This window comes from Scomber scombrus, chromosome 5 (assembly GCF_963691925.1).
Source record: "Scomber scombrus chromosome 5, fScoSco1.1, whole genome shotgun sequence".
NCBI classification, from domain to species: domain Eukaryota; kingdom Metazoa; phylum Chordata; class Actinopteri; order Scombriformes; family Scombridae; genus Scomber; species Scomber scombrus.
The window spans coordinates 20259078-20283303 of NC_084974.1; the positions used below are offsets into that span (position 1 = coordinate 20259078).

Sequence of the window (24226 nt, forward strand, 5' to 3'; positions counted from 1 at the left end):
TTGTTTTATTTTGACTGTGAAGCACTTTATGACTGGTGTCTGTAAAAGGTGCTACATAAATAAACTCGACTTACTGTAAATCTTAAGAGTTACCTGCCAATTACTTGCTCAAATTGTTTTGTGTCTGTGCAGCACAAGGCATTCAAAAATGATGTTGACCCCAATCCTATTATGCAAAAAGAGAGACACAATTTCATTTCAGTTATTAGCTTGGTATGTGCGGTGTGCTTCGGTAGCTAGAGAGTAAATATGCTAAGAATATTTGAAATAACAAACAATTCAGACCTTCCTCCAGAAATGTATTTTATCCCTTTGGTAAATAAGTAATACATGATATATGATAAATACATTTTGTTTACTCAGAATTGCAGCTCATGATATATACATGTTTCTGTTGACAGCTTTCGCACCAGCAAGGGCATAGGGTACTCTGCACATTTTGTTGGGAACTGCTTGATTGTGACATCACTCAAGTCAAAAGGAAAAGGTTTCCAGCATTGTGTGAAATATGATTTTCAGCCCAGAAAGGTAAGTGCAAGTTCAGTTTTTAACCACTCTTAGTATATCATGTAAGGTGAAGCTTGAACTGAACCACAGGTCAGACAGATCACAGTTCACTCACAATTCAGGTAAAACACCAGTGATGGAAGAATATCAGATATGTTTTAGTCACTGCATAATTAGACACAATTCTGTTAATAAAAACTATAAAATACAGTATGTTCAGGGATATTTATTCTTAGTAAAGGTTATGTTAAATGAAATATTGTTGAAGCCTGTTGAATTAAACCTTTGTATTATTAAGAAATACAAAGTAGCTCTGGTATTATAGCAACTACTGATTTCCAGTGTAGTACATAATTGTGGCTTAAGCTAAAAGAAAGTGATAAAGACTTAAGGTTTCATTTTAAACAAACAAATTACACTGCTCTTTTACAACACCCTGCAGTTTTAGCAACATTCACCACCAACTCCCTATCCACAATTAGCTCTTTTTTATTGGCATTACACAGTTGTATGCCTGAACATATACCTGACGTGTTTCAGGCCCCCAGAGGAGTCTTACAGGTGTAATTGGATGAAAATGCAGATGAAAAAAAATAAAGTTAATTTAGCGTGGAATGTCAGAGTAGCATACCTATCCCTGCAGAGAAGAAAGACTGGCTCAAAGCATGTGTCAAACAAATAGAGCCTTCACATAACACTTAGAGAAACAACTTTTCACCCCATTATTACTGCCACAGCTCTCAGGTGTCGTATTGTAGAAGCGAGAAGACCGCTAGAAGATAAAACATGTAGAATTAAGTTTTTAATTGATTTTGGGTTCAGACATCTGTGGATAAGTGCTATTCTTAATTACCTCTGGGCAGCTTGCACTCTTTCTCTTAGCCATCAATCCTTTTTTAAGTGTCCCTACCTTTGTGTGTGGATGGCTGTAATTCCATTAGACTGCTCACAGTAGCCTTTTGGGTCAAACCAATAATCAGTGGCACACAGTCACTTTAGGGATAGACAACATATCACATACAGCTGTGAATGTTTGTGCCAACCGTTACTCATTAATTGAAAATTAACAGACAAAAGTCACTTTATATACTGAAGCTTGCACATATTTTCCCATGATGTTTTTAAAATAAAAGTTGCAGAGAGCTGAGAAACGTTGAATGACTGCAAGCTCTTTACTATTCTGAACTGTGTCTGTTCATGAATAACAATCACTCTGGTAGGAAAACAAAGTCCTGAGAAAATCTTCAGTCAAGGTCAAATATGTTGCAGTCAACAAACATCTTGGCTGTCCATAAATAGACTATTATGTTTCCCCATTTGCTTTAGAATAATAAAGTATTTATTTATGGTATTGGATGGTTAGGTGAACTGTAAAAGACCCCAGTGTATTGTCTAAAGTTGTCTAGCACAATGGTTCCCTGTTCTTTGAATCCCACGGTTTTGACTAATGGTTAAACTGATCGCTCCCTTTTTAATTTTCTAATTCAAAGAGGCAAAAAAAAGATCTGAGTGAGGAGAAATATTTGGACAGATCGCCCATTTTAAATAAAAATAATTGACATCAGTGGCACTACTGCTGCAAATATTGGCAAAGCAATTAAATTTCAAACTGATTTTTGGTGTTTATATTAACATATCATCTGATGTATTGACTTGATGAGTAATACACCTAATAAACAAGGGTATGTTGCATCTAGAATTAATCAAGTCAGATTTGGAGGAGCTGTTCACAAACATCCAACTCTGAAGTGAATAACTGTGGATTCTTGTTTAGCTGTTCTCCTAAGAAGAATGAGTATTAAAATAGTATTGATCATGTTTTTCATGCTTGTTGTTTTTTTTTTTTTTTATAAGCGATCACACTGTTGCTGTTTAGCCTACATATCAATACAATACCAACAAGTAGTGCAACTATGGTCTCTTTCTTGACATGACATTTTCAAGTCCTATCTAGCTGTAGTTAGTGTTTCACCGCTGTATAATTACCGCCAGTTTTTGACGTGGCTTTGTGGTGAGTGAAAAATAAGCTGTCTTGCTTTCTCGTAGCTTTTCCTCTGATCTATTATTCACAGTTCCACTTCAGATTTCAGAACATTAGGTAGCAAACCTCATGGCTGTTGTTTTCTAGTTCTAGTCTTTGGGTTTTTTTCTGGTTTTAAAAGAAAGAAATTGGACAGCTGAAATGGTGGTTTTATAAACCAAACTCCATTCTAGTTTCTTAGATTTAGTTAAATGCGATGTACTTTAAAAAGAACGATCCACTTATTAGGTCATGTATTCTGTAGCTCACTTATTAACTCATTCTGACTTTTCTCATCCTCAGTGGTACATGATCAGCATAGTCCACATCTACAGCCGCTGGAGGAACAGTGAAATCCGATGCTATGTTAACGGGCAACTGGTTTCTTACGGGGATATGGCATGGCATGTCAACACAAATGATGTAAGCACAAATCTTTTTAATTCTTTTTGTTATCACTTTTTTAGTGGTTTTGATATTTATTGGCCCCCAACTTACTGAGGCTTCCACATCACAATCTTACATAACTGTAAATTGTTAGTGGGAAAAATAATTCATACATCTTCAACAGTGCACATTGAGCACAGTTTTACCGTATCAACATGGATTTCTGTCAGAAATATGACTGCAAGCTCATTCTTAATTTGAATATCCATGTGTCACAACGGTGTGATGCAATAAAGGGTGGAAGAGAGAATATCATCCATGTGGAGAACAGATTTATGTATTGAAAAATGGCATGCATCTTAGAAGCAACTGTATGTAATGCATGTGCACAGACTGAAAACAATTAGACTGAAGCTGTCTTATTTAAAATGTATGATAACATTGTGTGGGCTGGTTGTGACTGTATGAACTTTGCAAGTTTGAATGACTTTAAGCTAGAATGAAAACAGTCGTTCCACATGGCTGTTTATGACTGGTTTAAAAAGCAATTTGCACTTTGAGGCATATGAGACACATTGTAAAGGTGTGCTGCTGTAGCTTTGTATTCAATGGGAGACTGCACAAACGACAGGTTGAGGTGTAAGTGTGCTTCATGAAATATTCCACCACATTAACTAAACCTGTCTTAGTTTGTGATGGATCATTTTTTGTGGAAGAATGGCCCCATCCCTGAAGAGAAGAGTCCACCATTATGTAGCATTACCCTGATGAGGAGGATTTTCTCTGTAATGGCTGCAGGAACATCTACATTACAGAGACACTAGAAATCACACCACGGACACACCACAAGAATATTTTATATAATATCAACCTGGGACAAGTAAAAATGCATGGAATGAAGTAGCATAAAATCATCACAAAACCACATCAGTAGTACACACAGTACTTTATATTATAAGATAATACGCTACACCCTTGCAACTTAACATTTCCATGAATTATTTGAAACAGCTGGGTCACATAACTGGTCATGTACTGACATCTGGAATGTTCCTGTTGTTTAGATATTTTTTTCTATGTATAAATGGTTACCATTCTCTCACCAAATAATAAGACTGAAGCTTAAAATCTACATAACTGTAAGCATAATGAGTTGTATTTTGTAGGTTTGTTGTAGGTGTAGGTAGAACTTTCTTAACATGGGCACATCTAGACAAGTTTAAGTTTTTTTGTCATAATTTCCATTATCACTATCCGTCAGTTGTTAGAATTTAGCTGCTGTGGTTGTCAATTAGACTTTACTTTTATTCTGAATGTAATCACAGCTATATTCTCACTTCCCCAAAGGTTGTAATGAGCTTTCTAATCTTTGTAAATCAGTGCTATTGTTTTTGTCTTTCCATTATGGAACCGACATAACAGGTGATGTTGATTTACACTTTTTTTTTTTTTTTTCTGACCAAATGTGTAGTTTTCCTGCAGGCTTAGTACAAAACAGTTAAACTATTTTACCAGAATGTTCATAAGCTGTGTTTCTGCACCCCAGTGTTTTTTATTACTTTATCCCATTCGCACAATCAAATGTACTTCTCATTTCCTGCCCTCCACCTAATTCAGCTGTGTGACACTTTGGATATTTTATTTCAGTTCCAAACTATAAAATGATTAAGCATGTCTGTCTATATCCCTCTCGCAGAGTTATGATAAGTGCTTCCTCGGGTCCTCAGAGACAGCCGACGCTAACAGAGTATTCTGCGGGCAGCTAGGAGCTGTCTATGTGTTCAGTGAAGCCCTCAATCCCGCACAGATATTTGCAATTCATCAGCTTGGACCAGGCTATAAGGTATGTACTTGAGGGTGACCAAATTAGATTACATGTAAGCAGCCTGCATAACCTATCAATCTGTGAAATCAATGCCTTCTGCTGCCCTGCCGCATTTCCTTTGCCTTGTGTCTCTGTCCTTGGAGCGATGCTTTTCCTCCCAGATAAACGGCTGCATAAATTACCTACTTCTGGGGAATAATAGCACAATACATGGAGTCAAGCAGCAGGCACTCCAGTGGGAATAGAGTCCTGAGCTGACTTATATCAGCTGCAGCAGGTGTAGCACTCCTAAGCTTCTTGACAAAGGCCAAAAAGGTTTTTAATATAGAAAGATGCTGACCGACCCAGAGAGGGATTCAGCTGTGAATATTATCATATGATGACAAAAAAAATGTATTCACAGTTTTATTTATTTATTTTATTTACTCTGGATCCCCATATTATAAATATATAATATATAATAGGATACAGGATGTACGATTTATTGTCAGATTCAGAGACCCCAATTTCTCCCTCTTAAAGTCTCACTTTTGCTTTTTATGCTCACAAAGTGCTGCTGTTTTAAACCCAGAACTGTGTCACAAATGGAAGAATGACCCACACTGCCAAATCACTTTTGAACTCATATGTTTCAGACACATGAGTAGCTGCTGACAAAATGTGCTTTTAAAAAAAAATGTAACTGTATTAATATGCATATATCTGGTTACAGAAATGTGTATATACATATATACATGTCTATGTTATGAACAGGAATGTCTATATTAGCTGAAATGTCATGTAGACTGTCTTAAGTTTCTGATCAGACTGTTAACAACGACCAGTGCAAGGAAAAGGAAGTCTTGGCCCGGTTATCCGCTGGTTACGCTTGAGTCCCCGAAATATTAGCCGTGGCCTCCAGAGACTAAATCCTTGTCCGACAGATAGCCAATGGGTTCCAAGATAGCCTTTATTGTACCAACTGTGAAGAGAATTGACAGGAGACGAAAGGGAGAGAGTGATAGGGGATGACATGCAACCTAGGTTCCCTGCCAGAATCGAACTGCAGGCGTTGCTTTTATGTGGCATGTGTTTTAACCAGCAGGCTACTAGGGCACACCAAAATTTGGCTTTTTATAGCAGCAAGGAAACTTAGTCAGCAGCATGAATTCAGCAGCATACTTTGTAACACATGTACTGTTGAAGCCTGAGATGGATGTTTGTGATTTCAATCAGATCTATGAATGCCTAGAGATTCCCAGGAGGCCTCATTGTTTTTTTCACTAATGGCTGGTGACTTACCGTTTCCCTCCTTAATTGTGGTTGTAGACCTTCTATTAGAGAGGTAACACACAGCGGAGCAATTCTCCAGATTTCTTGATATAATGAAGAGCATGTACTGGGGAGACAATTACCTGGTATTGATGAAGCTGTGAACAGTGTTGGTAATGGCGAGAGTGACAGAGCCAGCCAGGTGAGTTGAGGGAGAAGGGTCATGGAGTTGTCAGCTCTGCTGATTGGATATTAGGGATCCAAGCAGTGAAGCTTGCTGCTGGAGCCCTGTTATTTTTAATCCTTCTGTCTTCTTATTTTTTATCTGATAAAAGTGTTTGTGCAGCAAACACCGCAACAAAAAGTCACTTAAAATGGCAGGTGAGTTGCAAATTTCACCCACTACTCAGGCACATTTAATGATACTCATTAACAACAAGGTGACGCTGTAATAATCAAGTTTATATTTAATATTAATATATTTATATGTCAGCAGATCATCAGCGTATAGTGACAACCACAATAGATTATTTTAAAGAAAATCAAGAGTTGTTTCTTCTTGTCAGCATCCAAATGATCGTAATCTGCTTCAACCCTGATTGTTGCTGCTTGCAACATTTGTAATGGTTGTGTTGTCCAAGCAACAAGCAGCCATCTATTTTAATTGAGGACCACCAGGAAGATTCTGAGTACAGCAGATGGTTGGGTACCGAGGTCGATACTTTAAATGGTACCGACCAAACTATGTCGGTACTACCGAGTATTGATTCATGGTAAATCAAAGGGTGCCAAATTGCGGTACATAAGGGCTAATCACCCTTCAACGAAACACACGAGCTGGGCACATGTCAGAGCGGAATATAATGCCCCTGTTTGACAGGTACTGGTATTGGTTCAAATGTGAAATTACCCAACCCTAATCACAGCATACATCAGCGTATACATTGGAATTTCTTTATACTTGTTTCAGCTCAGCTCCACAGATGGAGAAAGAAGCATCTGAGATGCTGTTAGATATATTTTCTGATCCATGGTCCTTTCATGCATGTTTGATGATTGACACTTTTTCTCTTGCTCACATAGTGTATTGAATATATCTATAACTTTGGTGGTTTGTTGAAATGTAGAGATTATTGTTGCCTAGGGTTACTGTTTTTAATGCATGTTATGATTTATGGCTGTAAATCTGACAGTTCCTGGGGCTCTTTTCATATTGCTGTATACTAAATTGCAATCTGAACCTAAATGGACTTCTAGACATTTCATTGAAAATACCAAACGACTTCTACTGTATATTGCCATTTCTGTGACTGATTTGAAACATTCAAAGCCATTCAGAGATTATATCAAGGGGAAGTGGCGGTTCTGCGGACACTGAGGCTGACAGCAACTGGCTGTCATATCTGACTGTCATTTATCATTGCTGTTTTAGCAAAGTTCATAAGCTTTGGGGGAAGTTCAGGAAATTGTAGGCTGAAGGATTCATATAAGGAAATGCCTCACAATTTTGCTCATTTGATGAAAAATATAATTCTGAATTGATACCAGAAAACATCTAGAGTTATACAAAGCCTTCTTACTGTGTTTATGTTGGATAACTGCTTATCTCTTTCAGGCTCTGGGAAATAGCCTGGTCTGGATTCGTAAAGTAACAACCATCACAGAAATACCCAGTGTCAGCTTCACTGAACACCAAGTATTAGTCATTGGGCCAGATGCAAGAACCACTCGTACGCACAGATACGTTCTTAAAACATGCGTACGAGTAATTTACGAGGATTTGCCGCATTCATCAATTCTCTCATATTTTGGATTTTCTCTTAGGTACGAACAACATTTATGAGTGATGCAGACCTGTCGTACCTGTCGTACCCGCACAACCAACCTGCAGTCCTCCAAAGCAATAAAACATGACTGTTACTGTCTAATTGTCTAATGGCAGTGTGCCAACGATATCATGTCTTTTGGGGGAACTCAAATTTTTCCGGGTCGGGGGGGTGACATCATATACTAGAAAGGCAAGATGTGATAATCACTTCACACGGGTATCAAGACCAAACAACACTGTATGATACAATACAGCCAAGCACAATACGGTAGCTATACTACAGAGTGATGTAACCTACTGTAGTTTATCAGCACAAAAGACACAGAGAGGTTGAGCTGTTGAACTGTTACCCTCATACCGCTTCTGCCAGTTTGCCCTATGTTGTCATCCCGGGTGTTAGCAGGTCTGTGCTGACAGCAATCCGGCCGCAGTAACATCAGCAGTTGAGCTTCAGAGTCAACTGACTTGGATTTTCTTTTTAACATCACTGTATGCTGACTACCACTTAACAGAGAAATTAACAATGTCGATCCGCAGGCTGAGCCTATATTATATTGTCAGTATTTTAGAGACCCCTGAGTAATGGGTGTGAACTACTGGGGATGTAGGCAGTGAGCAAGTGTATACTATGTCCCGTTCATTAAATTGCACTTTTTTGTAAAATTATTAGGCTATTTAGTATAAAGAAGTAAGCTATTTAACAATTTAAGGTAGATATATCAATCATTTAAATTGACAATTGAAACTATGATATAATGTAAGCGTACAATATAAATATTAGCGGCCGAAACTACAAAGCGACTTGTCCACAGCTACTTTTCCACAGTTACTTTTCCACAATATAAACTGACTATTTATTAATAACTTTTATTCATTTAATTGAAATATTGCTTATTAAAGTAATAGTTTAACTCCCTGGCTGATGACATCCCCTGGCATAATTCATGTTCAGTCATTTTTGTTTTTATTTCTGTGACGGTGCGCGCAACAGCTGAGACAGCGTTCATAGCACGGGTCATTTTTCCTCATTCTTTTTCTTTCTCAGGACCTTTAATTCCACCACTAACACTAAATAATAATATGTGTTTCTGTTGATCTATTTCTGAGAGCGGGCCATCAGTCTGAGAGCTCGTAAAGTTCTTATTCTTAGTCTTTAGTGCCATTTTCATAAATGGAGCTTCTCCACAACCTGCCGGTCGTCTGACCTTATATGGTATTTTGGGGGCGTCATTCATGTTAATTTACTATTCTCGGGAACGCACGTTCATTTAGAACAGGTGGGATTCATCATGTTTACGAAGGTCATTTACGACTGTTTCCTGGTGATACGAGTGTTTGGTGAATCCGACGTGGCACACTGGTAAATTCCACCTCACAAAAAAAGTATGACAGATTTAAGAAGAAAATACGAACATATTCTTGCATCTGGCCCATAGTGCGTCTTTTTTCATGATGCACTTATAATTATTTCTGTCTTTACCCTCTATCATCATTACCATATGTGTTCTATATGAGGGCAGATTAGCCTATTGAATTTGTGCCAACACTGCTCTCCAATATGCACCACAGATTGCTATAGAAGAGTCTAAGGAGCTGCACAATTCTGGTCCTCCCTCGTCAGGAGGGATGTGTAATGTTTCGACATTTTAAATGTACTTCAAATACACATAGTGATAGAATCATGGAATACATGAGCAGGATGTTCATTCAAGTACTGTGAGAACAGTCATGAGAAAATGACAAAATTGATCAAAAATCTAATGCTTGCAACAAGAAAAAAGTCCTGGATATTTCCGTGGATCTGAATCTGCATCTAAAACTCACCCGTTCCTTAGCCAATGGCCTAACCTTTTACCAGATTTCAGTGAGATCAATAAACAGCATTTTGACAGATTACTGACAAACAAACAAGGGGCACAGAAAACAGAAGCTCCTCACCTGAAACAGATGGAAACATGACTAATTTCAAACAACATCTACATGTATTTAACACAAACCTTTTAAATCTGCTTTAGTACTATGAATTAATTGCAGATAAGTCTGTTATTGACTACACTTAATGCATGCAGACAAGATCTCAGGTAGCATAGATGTTTCCCCAGCTTGTCAGGTGTGAGCCTGTTTCTTCAAGTGAGTCACAGGGACGCCCCTGGTCAACAAACAACCTTTGGCTCTGGGAGAGGAAGAAGACAACTTCACTCAAATTTTTTTTATATGACTGGCTGACTAGCCTGTGGAATGATGCTGTCATGCTGCTGGGTTTGTTAGTCACAACCCATGAGATCATTATTTTCACGCAGCGGCAGGGCTAATACTCAAGTAGTGGGCACTGGAGCTTGTTATTTCTTGTCACTTGGGTTTCATGAGTAGGAACTTTTGAAGGATGTTAGAGACTATTTGATGAGATGCATGCTGGCTTCTGTGTAGACCTGATCATAGCAGATGAACAGAATACCTCTTATGCTTTTTTAATATTTTGCCTGGGAGACATGCCATCAGTTTCTGGAGCTGCCCTGTAAAACGCTGGCTAGATTAATGCTGCCAGGAAACATTGAGAGCACTATCCAGTATACAATGATGTAAGTAACTTTTTTTAAAACTTTTTTAAAATAAGAATAAGTAAAATCTAAAGCCCAGATGCTAAAGATCTGGGATCGATACCATCTGATATAATGTAGTGTTGTGGAGTATTTCTTAGCAGGTATGCCATATAAAGACACTGGTATTTAAAAATGTGCGTGGATGTTTCTTCTAAAGGTTGCCACCTACTTAAAATGCTGCACTCTCCATTGTACAATTGACAGCCTGAGTCAGTTCCCCTTTTATCCATTTACTCCCACTGAAAACAAGCAACCCAGATTTGGATGCCTTTTAGGCAGGTGCATGAACCCTTTTTGTTTTTGTTGCATAATATATTATATTTATCTACAGTCCCTCAAGGACCAGATGGATGTTTCCTCACTGTTATTCAACACTTTCCATCTCGGCTTATCTTATTACCATCTGCTTGCTGTCCATGAGTCAGAAATGGAAGCAAAAACATTTCTCTCATTCATCAATAATTCAACCCCTCTGATTGGAGGAATTGATTTTCTTATCAAGCATATTCCACTCACACTACATTGACGGATTAATTCAGCTCATCTGTCAACAGCTAATTGAGTAAATTAAGGCTGGTCTGTTATCGATCAGCAATTTGTTATGTTGGCCAAAATGAATTTGGTACTAAGCCACTGAGTGATTTAAAATAGTCATCAGAATGCCTGAAAATATCTTAAGCCAGCAAAGAAATCCCAAGACACATAAAATACATCAAAACTTCCTTAAAAATGCAGATTATAAAACACTGGATTAATACTTATTAAGAGTTAATAAGGGTTAACTCATTATTGTGATCTTAAAATCTCCAGTGTGATTTATTTGGTATTCATTACAAAGGCAATAATATACAGAACAGCATTGTGAACAGTTTGTTCCTCTCCCTTTTCACTAAGCCCTGCTTCTTTGTATTTCTAGTGTTTTTGTAATCACTAATTTAATTCTAATGTCCATGTTAATTTCAGTCATATTGCACAAATGTAATACAGGCTTCAGTTGAGTATTTTGTGTTTCACAGTCTTATATTTCGTTGAAGGGCTTCATTGTTGTTCTTTTTGAGTTGAGAGTTGTGATGGTCGAGCAGGTCGTCTGGTTAATTATTGGTAGTGGCATAAGCTGTGCACCATTAGAGACACAAGGCTCTGTCAAGTTGCGGTAGGAAGGCTAAAACTATTATTCATCTTCTCTGATAAAATGAGTAACTATGTCATATGATTAGGTGTGTTTGTGTCATAATCTGCTGACCATGACACCACTTATGTTACATGAAATGCTGATTGAGTGAACATCATGTATGTTAAAATCTACTGACTAACCATTGCCCTGATTGTACAACACATTATGACGTGCCTATTGTGCTGACATTGTTCTGATGGTAGAACAAGATCATCCTTTTCACAAGATAATGTATTGTATATAAGCGGACAACTTCCCCTGCTCTTGGCTCTTTCTTGCCATCTCACACTTGAGACAGCAAAAAGTCCGTCTGCAGGCGACCAAATTCTCTAAGAACTCTCAGAAAGACAACAAACGACTTTGTGCTCTTTAATACAAAATTGCCAGAACAGTAGTTAATGATGTTTTGTATGATTTGTGTGGGTTTCTGTAAGAAATTGTCAGCAATAGCAATTCTATGTACTTTATGTTTTGAGGTATCAGACTATACCATTTACTATTCTGTGGTAACCTGAGATGGTACGTTTCATTGAGGTGAGGCTGAGCTGGTAAAAGTTCAGTCACTGGTCTATTGAAGGGAGTAGGGAAGAGAGTAGGTGGCAGCTTGTTTTGAAGCTATATATTTGATCAGTTTACCCCATTGGATGAAAGGGTAGCCTCCCTCCGCCTACGGGTGCGGGGACGGATCCTGACTGTTGTTTGTGCCTATGGCCCAAACAGCAGTTCAGAGTACCCACCCTTTCTGGACTCCTTGGAGGGGGTGCTGGAAAGTGCTCCCTCTGGGGATTCCATCATTCTGCTGGGGGACTTCAACGCTCACATTGGCAGCGACAGTGAGACCTGGAAGGGTGTGATTGGGAGGAACGGCCCCCCCAATCTGAACCCGAGCGGTGTTCTGTTATTGGACTTCTGTGCTCGTCACAGATTGTCCATAACAAACACCATGTTCAAGCATAAGGGTGTCCATATGTGCACTTGGCACCAGGACACCCTAGGCCGCAGTTCGATGATTGACTTTGTAGTCGTGTCGTCGGACTTGCGGCCGCATGTCTTGGACACTCGGGCAAAGAGAGGGGCGGAGCTGTCAACTGATCACCACCTGGTGGTGAGTTGGCTCCGATGGTGGGGGAGGATGCCGGTCAGACCTGGCAGACATAAACGCATTGTGAGGGTCTGCTGGGAACGTCTGGCAGAGTCTCCTGTCAGAGAGAGCTTCAATTCCCACCTCCGGGAGAACTTTGACCATGTACCGGGGGAGGCGAGGGACATTGAGTCCGAGTGGGCCATGTTCCGCGCCTCCATTGTCAAGGCGGCCGACCGGTCCTGTGGCCGCAAGGTGGTCGGTGCCTGTCGTGGCGGCAATACCCGAACCCGCTGGTGGACACCGGCGGTGAGGGATGCCGTCACGCTGAAGAAGGAGTCCTATAGGGCCTTTTTGGCCTGTGGGACTCCGGAGGCAGCAGGCAGGTACCGGCAGGCCAAGCGGGGGGCGGCTGCGGCGGTCGCTGAGGCAAAAACCCGGACATGGGAGGAGTTCGGTGAGGCCATGGAGAACGACTTCCGGACGGCTTCGAAGAGGTTCTGGACCACCATCCGGCGTCTCAGGAGGGGGAAGCAGTGCACCGTCAATACTGTGTATGGGGGTGACGGTGCCCTGCTGACCTCGACTCGGGACGTCGTGGATCGGTAGAAGGAATACTTCGAAGACCTCCTCAATCCCACCGACACGCCTTCCGGTAACGAAGCAGGGCCTGGGGACCCGGGTGTGGGCTCTCCTATCTCTGGGGCTGAGGTCGCCGAGGTGGTCAAGAAGCTCCTCGGTGGCAAGGCCCCGGGGGTGGATGAGATCCGCCCGGAGTTCCTCAAGGCCCTGGATGTTGTGGGGCTGTCATGGTTGACACGACTCTGCAACATCGCATGGACATCGGGGGCAGTGCCTCTGGATTGGCAAACTGGGGTGGTGGTCCCTCTTTTTAAGAAGGGGGACCGGAGGGTGTGTTCCAACTATAGGGGGATCACACTCCTCAGCCTCCCTGGTAAGGTCTATTCGGGGGTACTGGAGAGGAGGGTCCGTCGGATAGTCGAACCTCGGATCCAGGAGGAGCAATGTGGTTTTCGTCCGGGTCGTGGAACTGTGGACCAGCTCTACACCCTCTGCAGGATCCTTGAGGGTGCATGGGAGTTTGCCCAACCAGTCCACATGTGCTTTGTGGACTTGGAAAAGGCATTCGACCGTGTCCCTCGGGGGGTCCTGCGGGGGGTTCTCCGGGAGTACGGGGTATCGGACCCCCTGATACAGGCCGTCCGTTCCCTGTACGACCGGTGTCAGAGCTTGGTCCGCATAGCTGGTAGTAAGTCGGACTCGTTTCCGGTGGGGGTTGGACTCCGCCAGGGCTGCCCTTTGTCACCGATCCTGTTCATAATTTTTATGGACAGGATTTCTAGGCGCAGCCAGGGCGTTGAGGGGTTACGGTTTGGTGACCTCAGGATTGGGTCACTGCTTTTTGCAGATGATGTGGTCCTGTTGGCTTCATCAGACCGTGACCTCCAACTCTCACTGAATCGGTTCGCCGCCGAGTGTGAAGCGGCCGGGATGAGAATCAGCACCTCCAAATCCGAGTCCATGGTCCTCAGCCGGAAAAGGGTGGAGTGCACCCTTCGGGTCAGGGATGAGATCCTGCCCCAAGTGGAGGAGTTCAAGTACCTCGGGATCTTGTTCACGAGTGAGGGAAGGATGGAGCGGGAGATCGACAGGCGGATCGGTGCGGCGTCTGCAGTAATGCGGGCTCTGCACAGATCCGTCGTTGTGAAGAGAGAGCTGAGCCGAAAGGCGAAGCTCTCGATTTACCAGTCGATCTTCGTTCCTACCCTCACCTATGGTCATGAGCTTTGGGTAGTGACCGAAAGAACAAGATCGCGAAATGAGCTTCCTCCGTAGGGTGGCTGGGCTCTCCCTTAGAGATAGCGTGAGAAGCTCGGTCATCCGGGAGGAGCTCGGAGTAGACCCGCTGCTCCTCCGCGTTGAGAAGAGCCAGATGAGGTGGCTCGGGCATCTAGTTAGGATGCCTCCCGGACGCCTCCCGGGTGAGGTGTTCAGGGCACGTCCCACCGGTAGGAGACCCCGGGGAAGACCCAGGACACGCTGGAGAGACTATGTCTCTCGGCTGGCCTGGGAACGCCTCGGGATCCCCCGGGAAGAGCTGGACGAAATGGCTGGGGAGAGGGAAGTCTGGGTTTCCCTGCTTAGGCTGCTGCCCCCGCGACCCGACCCCGGATAAGCGGAAAGAAGATGGATGGATGGATGGATGGATTTGATCTGTTTGTTGTTATAGCTGAGTCTACCTTTTTGCTTCTGTTTCGTAAATGTTTTTGAAAATAGATATCACTTTTTGTGCACATACTCTGGCCTGTTGACCTGCTTTTTTTGCAGCATTCCTTTAAAGGTTTCCAAATGTCCAAATACAATCCCCTGATCTTTATATGCTTTATATGGGGTGGCAGCACTACAAGCATAATATAGGTAAGATTGGCTTAAAGATTTACATATTTATTGTATTTTAGATGGTTGTAATTTAATTCTAGATTTTAATCTCTCTCTGTTATGAAGCTTAAATTCAATAAATAAATATTGAGTCTATTTTGTGTGAAGAGGACTTTGGCTAGTCTGATTACTTTGGATGTGAAGTGAAACACTAACTTGAAGCTAAATCGCAGACTACCAGCTTAATTTTGAAGGTGTTGTTTTTTAAGCCATTTTGGAAAACTAAAAAAGACCCACAAAACTTATATGGTAAACAAACCTATGCATTCATAAACATCTTAATGCAGGCTAAGTGCAAGTCTGCAATCACTGCAGGGTCTCTTTGCAGACTTTTTCCATTTCAGTATATCTTCATGATAATTCAGCAGTGACTATGTTTGACTTGAATTTTCTCCAGAACAGGATGAAGTAAATGACTGGGGTAAATGAATGCAGGTGAACAATCATCTGTGGTATCAAAGCAACTTTGATCCTTCTCATCTGCCGCTGTTCCTCCTAATCATTGTACTCTGCAGTAGAACTTGAAGATTGTCATCAAACAATGTCCCCACAAAGATAAAAGGGAAGGCGCCAACTTAAACATTCAAAGCACAACGAAATGAACCAACTGAGGAAAGATATGCAACAAATACATATTTAATATAGTCGTGTAATTTAACTTGATATGTCATATGTCCCTTATGAGAGATATCATTCAAATGTTAGCATTGTGAAATAAACATGTATTATTATTAAAAATTGGAATTGGAAATTAAATCATGGTCTCTGTTAGTCTTGCTTTGTTATTCTCTTGCACCTTGAATATAACTTTTCTTAAGCAATGTAACACCATAGTGCAGCTTAATTTCACTCCTTGCTCTGGTGGTATAACCTGTTTAGTGTGTTTATTGTGTCAAGAATGGATTGCATTGCTAAAAAGAAAATACCCTGCTGCCATGTTGTTGATTGCAGCATCACAGACGAATAGAGATGAATAAACCAGCTTTAATCCATATAGAAAATGCATCTGAAAAATGTATTTTTAACATAATGATATACTGTGACGTATTTGTTGATGTCAAAAAAGAAACCTTCACTCCTGAAATATTCTAGAAATGTGTGGTTGCTAATACAAAAAAGAAAAGAAAAAGTATTTCATTTTTCATTCTTGAATAGATATTTTTAATCAAGTTATAATTAAAAGATAACACTCAAGGGACACTGATAGGGTACATGTGCAGGAAAGAGCTACTCAATCTCTCACTCTCTTTTTCCCTCTCTCCTTTCCCCTCTTTTGATCTCTCTCTCTTTCTCCCAGAGCACATTTAAGTTCAAGTCAGAGAGTGATATCCATTTAGCAGAACATCACAAGCAGGTGCTGTATGATGGCAAGCTAGCCAGCTCCATCGCCTTTAGCTATAATGCCAAGGCCACTGATGCCCAACTTTGCCTGGAGTCTTCACCTAAAGAAAACGCCTCCATCTTTGTGCACTCACCCCATGCCCTTATGCTACAGGTTAGTTGCTTTACTCAAAGTCAGCTCTGACTTTGTGTACAGTACCCCAGATCCTGGTTTTTAAACATGTTATGTCGTTATAATGGTGTGTTCAGTGGGTTTTACATTGTTTTTGCAGGATGTGAAAGCCACAGTGACTCACTCCATCCACAGTGCCATCCACTCCATTGGTGGGATCCAGGTGCTCTTTCCACTCTTTGCTCAACTGGACTACCATCAGCTAAATGATAGTCAAGTGGAGACGACTGTGTGGTAAGAAAAATGTTGTTACTGTTACTGTTTTAATATCTGGAGATCTGAGTCCATGCTTTAGATGTTATACACATGAAACTGTAGGGGACCAATGAAGCTCAGTTTGGAGTCATTCCGAATTTCATTACTTTTTGATCCTTTGATCCAGGACCCTTTTAGATTTGGATGGGAGGCTGTGTTTGTGACACATCATGGAAAACAGCTCAAGTAATATTAATGATACTTCCACATTGCACAAGAGCGGATTTTTTTTTTCCATGAATAAATATTTATCTGTATTATCAGCCTAAATTAAAATGCACCTCATTTTTCCTAATTGGGAATTTGCAGTCATTATGTTGTCATTATCATTATTTTGTTGTTTTGGTAACTGGCAGTAAATCTCAGTGTGGAAGAAATGAGAAATCAAAACTCTGTAAAAGAGCAGCAAGCAGATTGAACCTGTCACAAAATACAGTTCAAATATAATTTTAAACATGTAATTTATCTTCTGCATATTCATTGACACGTACAATAATACCAGATAGGCCTATCACGCCTACTACTTTTGTTGGACAATATATTCTCCCAGAAATGATTGCAATTAACGATATTATTGTCATTTTAAGACCATTTCATGTCACAATTGCAGTTGACATGGAGATAATGCAAAACTCAGGAGAGACTCAGCAGCCTGACATTTCTCCACTCTTAGTTCAGCAGCAGCTGAGATTGTCACTACAATGAGAACAGATGGTCCACTTTAAAGGTCGGTCCACCTTAAGTGAACCTAGCCCGGCTAGGTTAACCCATTGTCACTATCTTCAGAGCTAACCCCTTCACTTTAATCAGCAGGTGGCAAACAGGACACAAGAAATCGGCTCAGGTCTTGAGGAGTCGTAGCTTTTATTCTCCGACAAATAACCTAAACTGAACACGTTCACTCTCTCTCTCTTTCTTGAAACACATGCTATGCACCTCTCTTCAGTCAACAAACACGCATGTAAACACAAGGGCTGTATCAAGGTCAGCAAAAATGATCAAGGTCATGTCCATGTATTGTATGATAAGTTGATAACGTAATTATCATTACAAGCATATTACCAGTATATCAGTAATAAATCTATATATGTGTATGACAGCCTTGGTCAAGCAATAGTCCAGTTTCCATTATCGCCTACTCACTGGCTTGGACACTCTTCCCCATCATGCTGAGCTGGCCAGTCCAAACCTCTCCCACTGTGCTCTGGATGGAGTCAGAGCTGTGGTCTAATCCAGTGTTGGTTCAGCGACAGTATTATGACTTGATAGATACAGGAGTGGCCACACATCAGCACAAAGCCCTGATGCCCAAAGCTTTCTGCCTCTGTATTTTTCTTTCATCTCTGATCTTCTGTTCCTCTTCCCCTCTCACTGACATGTCGAGGGTATTTCCTTCACAGTATGTCACTCACTATCCAACACTTCTCTTGTCCTTGTCTTGGCTTTCAGACTGAGTCTTTCTAAAGCCTGCTGGGCTGAGGAGTTCAAAGTTTCTCCAACAGTTAAGTCTCGACACTGCCCATGAATCTGCTAGGACTGTTCTCAACAGCACAGCTGAATGGTTGATATCAACAACAATCATTTCAAATTACTCTGTGCCACCTTCAATTCCTAACAGTAGTTATACAACATCAGTCACTACTGCTCTGCCAAATTGGAAGGAGTGCTAGTGCTACTGGTTAAACTATCCAAGATTGATCTAGGAGCCAAAGAGTTGAGTGTCACCCTGTTCTGTCTGTGCTCCCTCGGCTCAATTATTGCTAAGTCGCAGTAGTATTAAGAAATGAACAGCTGACAAACAGATACATACAGCAGCACAAGTAACATTAGATGATATGAGTTTGTATGCATGTAGTGTATGTAGTGTATGTGCAGAATATATGGGCAAGCCTGCACAGGATTGTGTCCTTGTGATTGTTGCACTAGAGCGGACTCCACTAGAGGATGTGAGGGAAAGCCGATTAAGAAGTGTCACTGAGCACCACTGTCACTCAGCCAAGGGCTTCAACTGAAAAAGCCCTGCAACAAAGAAAAAAATCGCCTTCAGTGGACTGCTTTTTCCCCCTTTTCCCTCCACCTCAAACACATAACACACAGTATATACACCCTGTTACAATTCATCTCCCCAGACCAGTCTCTGTCCCCTGAGAGTCCAGCAAGCCAACTTTTTCTTTCGAATTGAAGAGAGATGAAAGTGGTGGGCTAGAGTTCCCAGCTGATTGCTAACATCCTCTGAAAATGACCTTGTTTTTTCCCTGCTCTGCTACACTGGCTCCTGACACTGGTGTAGTTTGTAGAATAAGTCCTTCGCCACCTGATGAGTGTTTTCGAAAAGGACAGCGTGCCTGTGAATAGATGGCTATTTTATCTCTGTGTGAAATGTTGTGTCTTATTCTTTTGCAGTGCCACTCTGCTGGCCTTTCTGGTTGAGCTGCTGAAGAGCTCTGTGGCCATGCAGGAGCAGATGCTGGGAGGAAAGGGCTTTTTGGTGATTGGATACTTGCTAGAGAAGGTAACATAGAGCCTCTATAACATATCACAACAACTTCCTAACCTCAGTGATGCATAATTTCTCAGGAATGTGTCATTTCCAAATTAGCAGACCTAATTTCTCCATGTCTGTACTTTGTTATGTTTATTTTTGTACTTTCAAGAAAAGGTTATAAAACAAGTGACTAATTTATTTTCTCTTTTGAACAGTGATTTGAAAAATCAATGAAAATTCATTTCCTTATTGAGTGAATGGTGAAAGGAAAATGAACACTTCCTTCTATCTTGGTTCACTGTATGATGTCTGCACTCCTGAATGTGTTTTCACTGGTTTCTCTCTCTTTCCGCATCAGTCTTTATTTACCCATTTTGTGATGCAGATCTAGCAGCTTGCTGGCCTCCCCAGAGTGCTGGCTCTTTTGGAGCACCGAGAAATGACTCCACTTTGTCACTCAGTGACTTGCCTGCCTGCTGGCTTCAGCTTCTGTTAACTAACAGCCAGGCAGAGTCGGCACCTGAGAAGTGCCTTCTTTCTTTTTTTTTTCTTCCTTCCCGCTGCCAGGTTTCACACTTTCACATATCGCACCATCTGTTCGTGATCTGTTTATGCTACACCTTCATTTTTCCCTCTCTCCTGCCCTCACCAAGTCCCCACCTGGGCAGAGAACAGGTGCCAGACAGGAGCAGTAACAGTACTCATCAAAGTGAAATTCTCTCCAAAGTCAAGCATCTACAACTTGGCCTAAATTAGTTTAAGCTTTTTTTAAATTCAGAAACTTGACAAAATTATTAAGTAGATCAGGTTATCACCAGCGCCAACATGCTAACCTGCTGCTCCAACAGAAAACACAACATCTAGTGTTCTTTAAAATGAACAGGAGGGTATTAAAAATTACGTTAACACTTCAGGCAAAAAGACATTGAGGTGCAAATGAAACACATGCAGCATATAAACAGCACCCAAATCAGAACATAACAGACATTAAAGAAATAAATGCATACATATAAGTTTGAACTAAAATGTTAGCGGATTCAGCTGGGAGAGCAGTTGGGTCTGTTGTCAGCAAGGTTAAGATATGTAAAAATCTTGGATATTTCACTTACTCACGACTTTATGATGCATGTGTCTCCCCCATACTAAACTATGCTTCAGGGATATGGGACTTTAAGGAATCTAAAATAGCAGACTCTATACAGAACAGACCTGCACGCTGTTTTTTAGGTGTTCATAAGTTTGCTACTACTTTGGTCATTCAGGGTGATATGGGTTGGCTTCCTGGTTCAATAAGGCGAAAATGTGACATGATCAGATTATGGAATCGTTTGCTTAATATGTCGGAAAACAGGGTCAATAAGAAGGTTTTTCTTTGGAGTAAATCACACAGCTCTCCATGGGCTAAAGAAATATGTGCTATTTTTCAAGAAGCTAGAAGCTTTTCAAGAAGCTGTATTGTATATTATTACTATACGTGTATAGTATAATTTATCATGTTGTATACCCACAATTAAAACAAAGCTACTTGCTGTATTTGAGGCAAAGTGGTTAAATGATATTTTGTTAAAACCCAAACTACGAACATATATTCAAATCAAGTACAGTTATGGTCCTGAATCCTACATTACAGCAAACTTAACAAGAAGTCAAAGGTCCTTAGTAGCACAGTTGAGAACAGCAACCCTTCCCTTGAACCTTGAAGTTGGCAGATTTAAAAATATTCAAGAGGATGACAGGTTATGTGAATTGTGTGAATTTGGAGAAATTGAAAATGAATCACATCTTCTTCTGTATTGTCCTTTCTATGATGAGTTAAGAAAACCGTTATTTAATGAAATTTCTGTTCAAAAACCAGAGATGTTTTGGTACTCTGACGATGAAAGAATGGAGTGGTTGTTTAATTTTAATGTTTATAAGTTGGCTATTTTTGTCCCTATAGCTTGGAAAATGTTAGGATAGTTTATTTGTTTAGCATTACCTGTATTTGGTATCTGGTCTGTGCCTTTTTGTGCCTCTTTGCTTTTTTTTTTTTTTTCGTGGTGTTTCGTAAGCCCGTCTGGGCTGGGCACTTTGTGCATGACACGATAATTAATTAAAAATCATCACATACATGTACACTTTTTTAAATAGTTTTTTTTTAAATCTAGTTAACATTATTCAACCTTCCCTCTTGTTTTAACTATCAAATCCATTCTGTAAATGAGGAACCTTTATGCTTTTTCAATACTTAAAGACCAACATCAATGTTAAATCAATCAGTCAATGAGTTACTTTAGATGTGGTTCTTATCTATATATGTTTTCACTACTAAACCATAATGCAGTCAGTATGGGAGGCAAAATACACGCCAGCAGCAGAATAGGCGTAGCATTATGATCCTTGTTTAACACAACTTTGTGCTTCTTCTTACAGTCATCACGTGCACACATCACCAGGGCTGTATTAGAGCAATTCCTCTCCTTTGCTAAATATTTGGATGGTCTAACACATGGGGCACCACTGTTGAAGCAGCTGTGTGACCACATCCTGTTCAATGCTGCCATCTGGATCTACACTCCTGCCAAGGTGAGCTACTGTAGGTAATTCAGCCCACGTACTGCAGGCTGAGGTAGGTGCATATCAGGAGTCTTCAGCAACCGAAGGCTTTAGTAGTACTTTTCTTCATCATTGTATGTGTAAAGACGAGGATTGAATCTGCCATTCCAGACACATGCCTATGTTTCAGAGGAAAGAGCGGTATAAATTTTGCTTGTTGTCAAGTGCATATCACACTACTGACAGTTTTGGTGTGATGCCCCATGGCAGCAAGTGTTTGTGTGATGAACATAGTGATGATATCTTATAGCAGATGGAAAACTTGCATAACCATATTTTTCTGGTACTGCAATTCATAATGAGTAAAAGTCATAACTAATTTGTATTTAGTTAGTTAGTTAGTCTTTTTTAGTTGTCAGTTTGAATAATTTTTTGCAGTTTCCCCCCTTGACAGTTTATGCTCAGGCCCAATTGAATTTGACCAGACCACTCCAAAATGTCTGAGGAGTGCACTACATACACCTGCTTCATATTATATCCTCTCACTTACACAAAATTGGCTCTCTTGTGCTGAACCCAACAAAGTTTTTTGAATGTTCCAGAGTTTTTCTGCCCCCTCCTTATTCTAATGACCGATGAAAAAATGGGATGAGGTATATCAAAGGAGCCATGTTTGTGTGGCGAATACATTTGCCTCAGGAATGCTGCTGGTGGGGCAAAGCCATGAATACATAAAAGGAGGAAAATGAATACAAAAGTGTCTGGAGGCCTGCCTGCGACACTCCTTCAAAATAGAGCATAGAGAAGGAGGGAGAAAAAAAATGAGAGAAACAGCGAGGTAATGAAGTGGGTTAGACCACTTTTAGCTTCATCGGCACAGAAGCTGCACTGGCTTCTTCCCTTAGGACACACCACACAGTCCACATTTCGTCTGTCCCTATCCTCAAGCTGCACGGGGTACAGAGCCAGCTGTGTGAATGATGGGAGCATGCAATATGCATTAATTACATGGGCTTACTGACCTTGTCCTAGCAGACAAATACAATTTTGTAAATGCATTCTACTTTTCTTTTCTCATGGAAATTACATTACAAACAGTGCAGTGTTTGGTTATCTCCAATTTCATTTCAGTAGCCTCAAACCATATCAAGGGATGCTCACATCCTAACCACATTGCCACCTTTTATCGTGACTCACATTTGATTCATTTATATCCTATAATTTATGACATATGGGAAAAAGCCCTTGGCATTTAGTGCTGGGATAGCTGGTGGGATTAAGGATTCTCGTCAGGCGTGTTGCTAATTTCAGAGGACATGCTAATCATTACTAAAAAGAGTGCAGCTGCAACAATTATGAAATTGAGTACATAAGGTCAGTGGCCATCACCATACACCTCCAGGGATAATAGGCTCAGTGACTGCAATCCACCACAGTAAAATGTGTTGGATGGTTTAGAAAGGTATGAGGTTCAGAGGATTAAGTTTTAAGTAGATTTACGCTCTGCAATTAATAACATGGATACATATGAATGTATGTGTTCCACTTCAGGTGCAGCTCTCTCTCTACACGTACCTCTCCGCTGAGTTCATTGGTACAGCAACCATCTACAACACGATTCGACGAGTGGGCACAGTGCTTCAGCTCATGCATACTCTGAAGTACTACTACTGGGCCATCAACCCCGCAGACAGCAGCGGCATTACACCAAAGGGTTTTGGTGAGTACATTTAGCATTTTTGGGATTTTCTTCTCAGCTCAAGTCGTGTTTATTTAATATGATGTGTATAATATAATAGGATTTGATTTGGAATTATTTTTATATAACCTCTTTCTTCTTTCACTGAAGGCTCATCCAAGTGAAGCTCATTGTTTTGTAAAGGGAATCATTGGGCGTGAACCAATCCCAATCATTGTGCGCAGTCACAAGCCTGCTATCAAAGTGTCTTTCTATAATAGCAGCAGCTCCCCCACATTTGAAATGACTCATCTCTACATGGAAACGCTCACTTGTCAGCTTTTAGGACCGTGGCCATCACTGGAGATGACAGTGAGGCAGACACGCCACATCAATACTGTCATCCCACTAGGGTGTGTGGTGTGGGTGTTAGGCCTCTAAAACCTGGGCCAGTAGTATGACTGGCATCCTCACTCTATGAGACAGCAGTACGTCACCAAGCAGGATGTGCCGGAACTGAAAGTGTCCTTGAACTGTCATTTCCATTTTACCCTCCATTTTTCTTTTGAGAAACTACCATTGTCCTAGTATAGGGGTTGTTTTATAACAGCACTGAGAGCTCAGTTT

At 40.9% G+C, this 24226-nt stretch overlaps 1 protein-coding gene across 2 annotated transcripts in view; it reads left to right on the top strand.

Moving 5' to 3' along the window:
• nbeab (neurobeachin b) overlaps positions 1–24226 on the top strand; it is a 212246-nt gene that overhangs the window by 67362 nt on the left and 120658 nt on the right. For both annotated transcript variants that reach the window (XM_062419729.1, XM_062419730.1), the window contains exons 6-13: positions 402–528; positions 2831–2950; positions 4611–4757; positions 16431–16628; positions 16747–16880; positions 19305–19413; positions 21799–21951; positions 23473–23641. In XM_062419729.1, the coding sequence (XP_062275713.1) occupies positions 402–528; positions 2831–2950; positions 4611–4757; positions 16431–16628; positions 16747–16880; positions 19305–19413; positions 21799–21951; positions 23473–23641 (1157 nt within the window). The remainder of the gene's footprint in view (positions 1–401; positions 529–2830; positions 2951–4610; positions 4758–16430; positions 16629–16746; positions 16881–19304; positions 19414–21798; positions 21952–23472; positions 23642–24226) is intronic.